Raw genomic sequence first — 11,699 nt, 5'->3', positions numbered from 1 at the left:
TCAGCTGGTGGGCTTTGGGGTTGTCTCCATTTTTTGTTATTATGAGTGACACTGCTATGGTGTTTGCATGCAAGTTTGTTTTCATTTCTCTCAGGTACATACCCAGAAGTGAAATTGCTAGGTCACACTGTAACTCTATATTTAAAATTCTGAGAAACTGCTGAACTTTTCCAAAGTGGCTACACAAGTTTATATTTCCACAGCAGTGGAGAAGGTTTCCAATTTCTCCATATCCTGGAAATATTTGTTACTGCCTTTTTAATTTTAGTGTGAGTGAAGTGGTAAAGGTTTATTTTTCATCTTGAACCACGCCTCTTGCCTTGGTGTCCCTCTGTTAGTCAATCAATTAACTGATCACCAATTAGTCAATACATGAACCGCTCGTGTGTCCTGGGCGATGTTCCCTGGAGGAGACAAGGCCTCTGAGGATCTCCACTGTCCACAGGAAACAGACAGAGGAGAGTCAACAACCGTCACGGATTAAAGCAGTCTGGGGTCAGTGCGGAAGTCCCTACCGCAGCCTCTACAGTCCTGCAGGCACTGGCCTGTCCCCTCCATCTTCATCTCTCGCCCGTCTCTGACCACCACCTCCCAGTTACACTGCCCCCACTTCTTTTTCAGAAAGCCCCAGAGCCTTTGTCTTCGCTGTGCCCCTGGAGCGCTCCCCCCCATCTTCCCAGCATGTGATTTCCTCCTCCTCTATCGGTTTCATCTTCAAGGTCACCAGGCAGGGACACCTGCACTGCCCAAGCCAAGGCTGGCTCACAGTTCCTCACGCTCTCGTTTCCTTGCATGTTCCCTTTATGGGAGTGGAACGACCTGGGGTGGGATTGGGAGTTGGGAGTTTAAAAGCTTGGACGCTGGAGCCAGACTGCCTGGCTCCCAGTTCTCCCACTGCCACTCACTGGCTGCATGACCTTGGGCAAGATACTTTGCCCTCGGGAGGTGACTATATCAGAAACTTAGAATGTGCTTGAGAGGATTAGATGAAATAGGTTGTTTATAGGATTTAGAACTTGTTTGGCATTCACTAATAAATGTTGGCCCTTCTAACAATTACAAATTAAACAATTACTTATGTGGGTTAAAAAGAAGTCTGTCGGGTGGTTCAGTGAGAGAAGGCTCACTGGCCATGGGCAGGGAAGGCTGGCTGTAATCAGACAGCATGGAGAAAAGGAATGTGAAGCTGCAGCTGGGTCAGGGGTAGGGAGACCTGTGATGGACTCGCCATGTCTGCCCCAGGCACATGAGGTGACACACAGGCGAGTGCTAAGCAGTTTGCCCTTCCTGCAGACACAGACTCAGACTCACAGCTGTGAAGGGGCCTGCCGGCGCCTCTCTTCCGGGCATGGCCCGGGGTCTTCATGAGGCTCTTTTTCTCTGCCCGTCTCCCCTCTGTTCCACTGGCAAGACAAGGAGGCCCTCTGGCTCCTCCCTGGAAGGGCAGCTAAAGGACCCAAGTCGCTGATCCCTGCCAGGGACAGACCTTGACCCCGTGCTGTGTACCATGCCGGGGCCACCTGCATTCTCTGCTAGGCCGGGGTTGGGGTGACAAATTATGTGCCTCGGGCACCCACGAGGGCAGTGCCCGCCATGCCGGGAGGCCAGACCCGCCCAGGCCCCTACAGCCTCCAATTTCTCAAGAGAATCTGGAAACCTGGATTTTTACGTGAAATTTCCCAAGTTTAAAATGCTTGTAAGTAAATCAGGCTTTAAGAATGTAACGCACCCGGTCCTTTTGGCCCTGGGCGTGGGTGGGCACAGGCCTGGCGGCCCAAATCCTCCCCGCAGAGCCTGGGCGGCACCCCAGCCCTGGCAGGAAACCTCTCTCCTCCCGAGCACCGGGGCCTAGGAACGCCCTGCGCCTGGAAACCTATTTCTGCCTTCCTCACGTGGCGAGGGGTTCGGCTCTCAGCAACTCTGGGACGGGTATCCAAGCCGCCGAGCAGCCGCCGGGGCCCGTCCCCCACCTGCCCTCACGATCCCAGGAGAAAATCCAGGAGACAGAAGCTCTTTCTTTGCCGGGTTTTCCGGCTCACCGCCCCTCCCGTCCCCAGGCGGTGATCCGCTGCGCGTTTTACCCGGTGCCCTGGCGCGGGGCGGGGACGCGCACGCGCACTGGGGCCCGGGCTGGGCGCGCGGCCGGCGAGGGCGGTGAGCCGGGGGTGCGCCCCGTGGGGGCGGCGGGCGGCGGGCGGGGTCCCTCGGGGCCCGGGCGATCCGGGGCCGCGGCGGGAGGCGGGAGCGCGGCGGTCCACCCTGGCCGCGGAGCCCGGTGGCCGTGACCGAGTCATCTCCGCCGGCGCCCTCGCGGCTCGGGGACGACTTGCCGGGCGGAGCCGCCCCGAGGTCGCGGGCCGCCTGAGGGGCCGCCGCGCGGGCCGTTCTCCCGCGGGAGGGGCGAGGGCGCCCCCGGCGGCAGTTGTCCGGGGCGGTGCGGGGCCCGCCTGGCTCGCGGGCGCCGAGCGGAGGGCGCTGCCCCGGGCCGGGGAGGGGCCGGGAGCCGGGTCAGCGAGCGGCGCGGCGCCCCGCGTGGCGCTGGGGTCCCGGCCGGAGGAGGCCACGCCGGTGCGCGGAGCTCCGGGCTTTGCGCGGCCCTGAGCCGAGGCTTCCCGCGTAGGTCCCCATGCTCTGAGCGGCCTCTCCGCCGGCATGGCGCATCGCGGCGGGGAGAGGGACTTCCAGACGTCGGCGCGGCGCATGGGCACGTCGCTGCTCTTCCAGCTCTCGGCGCACGAGCGGGAGCTGGACCTGGTGTTCCTGGACCACAGCTACGCCAAGCCCTGGAGCGCCCACCCGGATGCCAGCAGCGCCCGCCCCACGCGCATGCTCTTCGTCACGCCCCGGCGGCAGCACGAGAGTGCCGTGTGAGCCCCCGGCCCCCTCCCAGGGCTACCCGCGGCCGTGGTGGGCAGGGTGGTGGCAGTTGGGGGGCGGTGGGCACTTGTCCTGGCTGCTGGGCAGATGCCCGGGTGGTAGGCAGGGCGGTGGGCAGCTGCCTGGGTGGTAGGCAGGGCGGTGGGCAGATCCCGGGGTTGGTGGGCAGATGGGGGGGCAGATGCCCGGGCGGTGGGCAGAGCAGAGGGCAGATGCTGGAGATTGGAGAAGCTTTTTGGGGGGATGATTGGGGCTGAAGCTGGGGCATCTGGATGCCAGTAGGCAGGTAGGAGGCTTACAGGTGCATGTCACGGGTAAAATATCACGTGGGTATCCTGGAGGGCAGAGTTAAGAAAGTAGGATTTTCAGGAAAGCAAAAAACGTAATCCACTTAGTATAACTTTGTGGCAAGAGGAATTTGAAGAGTATTGTCTAGTCTAGTGAACAAAAGGACTGAGGACTGGATAGAAAACAGCCACCACCCAGGGTTAGGCCCCGAAACCCTTTAGCCCAGGGCCAGGGCTCTGGCAGGGTCCCCCAGGCCCTTCACGGTAAGGAGCTTTTGCTTTTCCTGGCTTCCTGCCCACGATGAGGGGCCTGTCCAGGCGACTGCTTCTCTCTCAGGAGCCGGTTAGAACCGCCCCCACTGGGTTAATGTGAACCCGTTGTAGGTCTAATTATGTTTTCAGCCAGTCTAGGGTTATGTTATGAAATGTTTTTATAAATTCACTACCTGATGTGTCATACAGTTACATTTGGCCTAAAAAAACCTATTTGAGCCTCAAGGATTTGTAGTGTTGTTGTTGTTTTTTTTATTTTGAGCCTCAACGGGTTTTAATTTCTTGTATTTCAAGATTTGTTGATCTGTTTTGTTTTGATGACCATAGTTTTATGACCTTTATTAACTTTCTAAACTCCTTGGTTTCTGTTTTGTTTTAGTCTGACCTAATGTTTAATCTTTCCACAAGCCCAGGTTTTAGTTTGTTGGAGGAGAGGGTTTCTGTCTTCTTTGTCTTCCGTGGGAGCCCAGAGAGCTCGAGGCACCATGAGGAATGTGTGTGTTTTCCATGTGGGTAGAATAATGATTTTATCTAATTCTGGTGACTGATGGAAAAATAAAAAAAAATTTATTTTTGTCTAGTGTTTTGTTGGCTCTTTTTGGCTGTGCAGGGCACTGGGTTTATGAATTTTGGGGAGTAATCTAGCATAATCCTGTTCTGGCCAAGGCGGACCCTGAATTGCTCCTTTGCAGAGAATGTGAAATCTTCTCTTAGCTATTGCTTTTTTCTTGTTGTCATTGAAACGGCTGGGCCCCATCTCATGACCTTTTCTGAAACTGGTACTCTGTGGACTTACTCATTTCAGCACTTGGAAAATTATCTCCTCTTTTTGGAAAATAAGCCCTGTCTCAGGATGTAGGCCCTGGAAGTAGGAGTTTGGCATGTTCTAGGAACTGCTGCAGTCCATTGTGGCTGGAATCTGGTTGCAGCCGGGAGTAAGTGGGATGTAAGGGAAGCTGGCAGAGGCCACCCCATGTGGGAATTGGGTTTGAAGAATGGTAAGGCATTGAAGGATTTTAAGCTGGAGTTCTGATCTGTACTTTAGAAAAGAGCGCCTTGGATTTGTGTTGCATAGATTACAGGGGCTTGGGGGTGGGATTGGAACACCAGCTAGGAGGCTGCTGAACTAGTCCTGGCCAGACATTCTGGTAGCTTGGGTAAGGGCAGGTGCAGTGCAGGTAGAGTGAAATGCCTACCTTGGGTACGGTTCATTGGAAGAGCCAGCAGGCCCTACTGGCCTGAATTGGAAAGAGGGGCCAAGTTTAAGGGGAGAGGTGAAGTAGTTCAAGGTGAATTGAACTATTGAATGAGCAGAGGTGCCATGGCTTTGGGAAGGCTGAGGGAGGATAGGGTTGGGATGGTGAAATCAGGAGTTCTCTCAGGCATACATTTCAGAGAGCTTAGCCCCTGTCTGGCCCAGAGAAGAGAATCAGCTCTTGCTGCGACCTATCTCCCTTCATTCATAATAATGTAGTTGCTCTAGTCATGGGGTGATGGCTGTCAGATCATGGAGGCCAAAAAACTCAAGGGCTGTTCGGTGGGCAGTTAGTAGAGCAGTGGCACTGCAGCGGTCTCTGGGGGAACAGTGACCCATGAGACTGAAGGACCCCACAGCACCAGGATGTATAAAACAAAGTCCTTCAGATGTCAGTTCAGATTTGCTTCTCTTCTAGGCCCGTTTGCACGGTGGGTGGGGATGCTAAGGTGTCTGCACATGGAGTGCACTGTGCTAGAGAAGCATGTCGTTGAGTACTGGTTGATTTGCTCACAAAAGGGAAAGTTGGGGTAAATGATGAAAGACCAGATGGGTATTGTACCATGGAGTGCTGCTGGGATGGAGATGTTTCCCATCTGTGCTGCCAGCACTGTAGCCATGTGTCTGCTGAGCATTTAAATGTGCCTAGTGCAACCGAGGAACTGAAGTTTTCATTTTATTTAGTTGCTTCTAACTTAAATTTATATTCAAATGGTTACGAGTGGCTTATAGGTAGTGTTGGGCAAAGCAAGTTAGACTGTCAACTATTTGGTTTTTTGTTTTTTATTTTCTTGGCATGGGCAGGCACCAGAAATTGAACCCGGGTCTCCAGCATGGCAGGCGAGAAATCTGCCACTGAGCCACCGTCGCACTGCCCAACTATTTGTTTTTGAAAGTGTCTTTTTTTTTACAGATAGCTATTTGTTTTTGAAATAGTCTTTTTTATGAATAGCTTTCTGTTTGTCATTATTTTTTGCTTAATAGCATTTAAAAATGGTCGTGATTCTGTAGCACCTACCAGCATGTCAGAGAGGCTGAGTTCCAGGCAAGTGTGAGAAGGATAGCTCTGGGTCGCGCGTTCCTGGGATGTGATGTGCTTGTGCATAATTTAAGGCAGACTGTATTAGACTTTTTTTGGCAGCCAGATGATGCATGGCCTGGTCCCATATCCTCCCCTGTTTACAGTGAATCGGACGTCCCAATAGATGTGGAAACTGTCACAGCAACCCCTGTGCCCCTCTATGACAACCAGAAGGCACGGAGCGTGATGAATGAGTGCGAGCGACACGTCATCTTCGCCAGGACCGACGCCGACGCCCCTCCTCCCCCTGAGGACTGGGAGGAGCATGTCAACAGGTGAGTGCTGCCTAGGAGGCTTGGCCGCCGAGGGTCAGGGCTTGCCGCCCTGTCACTCTTCCCTACCATCCTCTCCCCGAAGCACGTCGTCGGGAGCTATGGCACCCACAGCCACGCAGGGCAGAGTGTTGGTCTGACTCGGCTCACTGTGCCCCCAGCACCCAGGACACTGCCCAGTAAGTAATGCCAGGTAATAAAACACTGACTAAATAAGTGAACTGACTTTATAGGTGTGACAAGCTCTTGCTTATATAGGGTAGGTCATGATGAAGGGGTCACCTAGACTACGAAAATAAGCATCAAATGATCATTTGTAAGATACTGTGTTTATGTGCGGTATGAACTAGGGTAAGGAGAATGTTCTAGAATCACGTGAAAGCTAACATGTTTGGTAAGTGACTTGTTTTACAACCTGTGGGTTTGGGGGACGCTTCAGCCTGTTTTCCTTGGTGTGCTGGCGCATTCTGTTGCCATGCTTCTTAACACCCCCGGGGAATTCATACTTCTTTCTTTCCAGGTCATTTGTCACTCATTTTGCAAGCATGCAGCATTTATTTATCTTTTACTTACCACATATCAGCCAATTTACTTACCATAAAATTCACCTATTTGATGTGTGCACTTTAGTGGTGTTGGTATATTCACAATCGTGCAACCATCACCACAGTCAATTTGGGGACATTTTTATCTCTCCAAAGAGAAATCCATTAGTAGTCACTCCCCATTTCTTCCCGACACACATCCCCTCCCCTGGCAACTACCAGTTTCCTTTTGCTGTCTATACATTTGCATATTCTATGTATTTTATATAAAAGGAATCATAAAGAAAGTATGCTTTTTGTGTCCAGCTTCTTTAGTTTAGCAAAATGCTTCAAGGCTCAGCCATGTTGTAGTATATATTAGTTCTTCATTCCCTTTTATGTCCGAATAAAATTCATTGTATGACTATGTCGTATTTTATCAGTTGATGTTCATTTAGGTTATTTGTACTTTTTGGGTATTACAAGTAATGCCACTATGAACATTGGTGTGTGTATTTTTTGTGTGAATGTGTGTGTTTGTTTCCCTAGGAGTTGAATTGCTGAGAGTCATATGATAACTCTGTATTCAGCTTTTTTGAGGCTGCATCTTTTACTTCCCTACCAGCACTGCGTAGAGTTAGAGTTCCAGGATCTCCGCATCTTTGCCAACACTTGTACTTTTCTGTTGTTGTTTTTTTAAATTATATCCAGTCTAGTGGGTGTGAGGTGGTATCTCTTGCTGGTTCTGATTTGCATTTCCCTCAAAGCTATTTATTCTTATCTACTCTGTGCAAGGGAATGGTGAAATCCTTACATCAGGAGTTGGTATGTTATAAACTTGCCATAACATTGGCAAAGCCTTATTTTATAGTAGTGGAAAAGAGAGGTAGTTTGTAGGAAGAAGGGCAGGAGTGTTTGAGACGTCTGGCATGGTTTATGCTTGTGCATGGTTGGAGTGGCGAATGAGGCTGAGCAGGTGGGCTTGTGTGGTAGGAACTGCGGCAGGAGGAGCAGTTTTGCACCGAGGTTGATGGAGAAAGTGGTTGGGGTCTTGGATGGAGGTCAAAAGAGGAAATTCATTCTCTGGTGCTTCAGATAAGAGGAGAGCCCTGCCCTGAGTGAGAATCACTGAGTTTAGCAAAAGAGTTTATCACCATTGTTGCAGTTAATTTAAAATGATGGTAGTAATGAAAAGAACTGCCATTTTTTTTGAGTGCCTTCTCAGTGCCAGGCACTGTTCTCTTTGTCTGCTGGCTTGAATCTCTTAGGTACTCCAGAAAAGCCATGTTCTTTTAATCTAATCACAAAGGGCATTGTCAGGTGGGACCTTTCGAGTATCTTTGTTTCCATGGAGATGTGGCCCCGCCCCTTCAGGTGGGTCTTAATCCACTTAACTGGAGCTCTTTAAGAGAGTTCGTGTAGAAAGCTGAAAGGAAACATCCCAGGAAATGCTAAGCAAGGATCCACAGAAACTGAAAGAGCCAAAACCTGGAGAGAGCCAAGAGAATTTAAGAAATGAAATTCAGAGTCTGCCCCGGAAAAGATGAGAGGACCCACAGAGACTTAGAGAAACGCCCAGAGATGCTAAGAGAACACCCTCAGGACACAGAGAGAAATTATGAGGTTTTTGCTATTCATGCTTATCAAAATTATCAGAGATTTGAAGATGGCGGCTTAACAACGTGCGCATTTTAGTTCATCCTCCAGAACAACTACTAAATAACCAGAAACAGTATAGAACAGCTCCTGGGGCCACGTCAGTGACCAGACACACAGCATATCCCAGTCTGGACCAGCTGAACCCGCTGCGAGCCTCCCCAGAACCATGAGTTCCCAAAGCTGTGGCAGCCAGCGCCCCTCCCCCACAGGCCACTTCCCAGAGGGGAAGGAAAGAGATTTTACCAGCAGCAGGGGCTGAGCCCAACCAAACACCAATTGTGGAATTAATTAACAAATTCTGACTACTAAAAATAGGCCCCCAGCTTAGGTGAACCTGATCAAAGCAGAGGTTGATCATTTTTGCCCCGGTGCCAAGGGGGCAGGACTGACAGAAAAACGGGGAAAAAAAAAGAAAGAAACAGAGGTTTTTGTGGCTGTGTATCTACAAAGGCTTGACTGCCTCTGGAAAGAGCGGCAGGACTTTTCAGGCTGCTAACTGCTCCAGGCATAGGCAGAAGTGAGCTCTTTTGGGGGCTTATCTGGAGCCTGTGCCTTCCCCAGGGGAGGGGTGAAGCCCCACCCAGCTGGAATCCCTCCATCAAGGAATTCAGACACCAGGGCTTGGTAATTTGAAGCCATTAAAACCAGCCTACAACCTCTCCTCCATCTCCGCCGCGTCCCCAGCAGGCAGAGTCTGCCAAAGTTAAAGGTACCGCATCATCTTATGCTGGTGGGACCTACAGTCAGACAAGCGCCACATACTGGCAGGATAAGAAAAACAGAGTCCAGAGACTTCACAGGAAAGTCTTTCAACCTGCTGGGTCTCACCCTCAGGGAAAACCGACACAGGTGACTCTTTCCTCCTGATAGGAGGCCAGTTTGGTCTGGGAAAATCTGGCTAGGGTCTATAATATCTAAGTAGACCCTCCTAAGTGTGTGTGTGGAAAAGGCACCACACAAGCAGGGCAAGAAACAAGAAAACAAGAACTGAAAAATTCTCCTCTGTTAAACAAAACTTAAGCTAAAGGTCCAGATAAAGCTGAACAGAATGTCAAAGAACAGATAGCAACAAATTCATCCAGCAAGAAAACCCTAGATAAAAGAAGTGAAAGCAATCTCCAGAATAAACTAATCAAGGTAATTAAATGCCTAGACGCCAGCAAAAAATAACAAATCACACTAGGAAAATTGAAGATATGGCCCAGCCAAAGGAACAAACCAACAATTCAAATGACATACAGGAGCTGAAACAATTAATTCAGAATGTACGAACAGACATAGAAAACCTCATCAAAAACCAAATCAGTGAATTGAGGGAGGATATAAAGAAGGCAAGGAAAGAACAAAAGGAAGAAACTGAAAGTCTGAAAAAAGAAATCACAGAACTTATGGGAATAAAAGACACAGTAGAAGAGATGAAAAAAACAATGGAAACCTACAATGGTAGATTTCGAGAGACAAAACATAGGATTTCTGAACTGGAGGCCGGAACATCTGAAATCTGACAAGAAACAGAAACTACAGGAAAAAAAATGGAAAAATATGAGCAGGGACTCAGGAAATTGAAAGACAATATGAAGCGCATGAATATACGTGTTGTGGGTGTCCCAGAAGGAGAAGAGAAGGGAAAAGGAGGAGAAAAACTAATGGAAGAAATTATCACTGAAAATTTCCCAACTCTTATGAAAGATTTAAAATTACAGATCCAAGAAGTGCAGTGTACCCCAAAGAGAATAGATCCAAATAGACATACTCGAAGACATTTAATAATCAGAATGTCAGAGGTCAAAGAGAAAGAGAGGATCTTGAAAGCAGCAAGAGGAGAGCAATCCATCACATACAAGGGAAGCCCAATAAGACTATGCACAGATCTCTCAGCAGAAACCATGGAGGCGAGAAGACAGTGGGATAATATATTTAAATTATTAAAAGAGAAAAACTGCCAACCAGGAATTCTATATCCAGCAAAATTGTCCTTCAAAAATGAGGGAGAAATTAAAACATTTTCAGACAAAAAATCACTGAGAGAATTTGTGACCAAGAGACCAGCTCTGCAAGAAATACTAAAGGGAACACTAGAGACAGATACAAAGACAGAAGAGAGAGGTGTGGAGAAGAGTGTAGAAAGGAAGACTATGAGTAAAGGTAAAAAGAAGGAAAATTAGATAAGACATATAAAATCCAGAAGGCAAAATAGTAGAAGAAAGTACTATGGTACTTAATATTTTAAAATTTCAACTAATGTGTGAGACTAAAGCAAAAAATGTTTATTTGGTACAAATCTACACCTTGACTAGTGCATCTCCTAATATAACTTATGTAGATAGTTGATTGAACACCTTAAGTACATGGAACTTTGTATAGGACATGAAATTTTGTTGGTTTGTCCAGGTGATGCCCTGATGAATCCCAGAGTGATTTGATCATTGAGTGGAAAAGTATTTGCATAGTCCCCTTCGGGGAATGGTGAAAATGGGTGAAAACTCAACTTCCCCAAGTTGAATTCTTGATATTCTCACAAGCAGTGTGGACAACCAAAGCTATAGGCTGAGCCCCCAGTCTTGGGGTTTGTTCATATGACACTTAACCCCACAGGGGATAGGTCAAGGCTACTTAAAATTAAGCCTAAGAGTCACCCCCAAGAGAACCTCTTTTGTTGCTCAGGTGTGGCCTCTCTCTCCAGCCAACACAGCAAGCAGATTCACCACCTTCCCCCTGTCTACGTGGGACATGACTCCCAGGGGTGTGGATCTTCCTGGCAGCGTGGGACAGAAATCCCAGAATGAGCTGAGATTCAGCATCAAGGGATTGAGAAAAACTCTAGAATGAGCTGAGACCCAGCATCAAGGGATTGAGAAAACCTTCTTGACGAAAAGGGGGAAGAGTGAAATGAGACAAAGTGTCAATGGTTGAGAGATTCCAAACAGAGTCGAGAGGTTATCCTGGAGGTTATTCTTATGCATTAAGTAAATATCACCTTGTTGTTCAAGATGTAGTGGAGAGGCTGGAGGGAACTGCCTGAAAATGTAGAGCTGTGTTCCAGTAGCCATGTTTCTTGATGATGATTGAACAATGATATAGCTTTCACAATGAGACTCTGTGAATGTGAAAACCCTGTGTCTGATGCTCCTTTTATCTACCTTGTCAACAGATGAGAGGAACATATGGAATAAAAATAAATAATAGGGGGAACAAATGTTAAAATGAATTTACTTTGAAATGCTAGTGATCAATGAAAGGGATCAATAAGGGGTATGGCATGTAAAAATTTTTTTTTTTCTATTTGTTATATTTTTCTGTTGTCTTTTTTCTTTTTCTGAATTGATGCTAATGTTCTGGGAAATGATCATGATGAGGAATATGCAACTATGTGATGATATTGTGAATTGCTGAGTGTATGTGTTGGGAATGTTTGTGTTTCTTGTAATCTTTTTTAATTAATAAAAATTTTTTTAAAATTATCAGATTTAA

General features: G+C 48.3%; 1 protein-coding gene across 14 annotated transcripts in view; it reads left to right on the top strand.

The window, feature by feature from the left end:
- The first annotated feature begins 2,109 nt into the window (after positions 1–2,109).
- The window catches only part of KANSL3 (KAT8 regulatory NSL complex subunit 3), a 63,021-nt gene continuing 53,431 nt past the window's right edge, over positions 2,110–11,699 (top strand). For 7 of the 14 annotated variants that reach the window (XM_077133771.1, XM_077133775.1, XM_077133772.1 and 4 more), the window contains exons 1-3: positions 2,110–2,154; positions 2,621–2,867; positions 5,878–6,048. In XM_077133771.1, coding sequence (XP_076989886.1) covers positions 2,653–2,867; positions 5,878–6,048 — 386 coding nt within the window. In that variant the 5' untranslated portion in view covers positions 2,110–2,154; positions 2,621–2,652. Of the gene's footprint in view, positions 2,155–2,620; positions 2,976–3,031; positions 3,164–5,676; positions 5,738–5,877; positions 6,049–11,699 lie in introns of those variants that run through there. The other 7 variants (XM_077133778.1, XM_077133779.1, XM_077133780.1 and 4 more) reach the window with 7 other exon arrangements.

This window comes from Tamandua tetradactyla, chromosome 17 (assembly GCF_023851605.1).
Source record: "Tamandua tetradactyla isolate mTamTet1 chromosome 17, mTamTet1.pri, whole genome shotgun sequence".
NCBI lineage: Eukaryota > Metazoa > Chordata > Mammalia > Pilosa > Myrmecophagidae > Tamandua > Tamandua tetradactyla.
The sequence above is the reverse complement of the archived record's forward strand: the minus strand, read 5'-3'. Positions and strand labels throughout refer to the sequence as shown.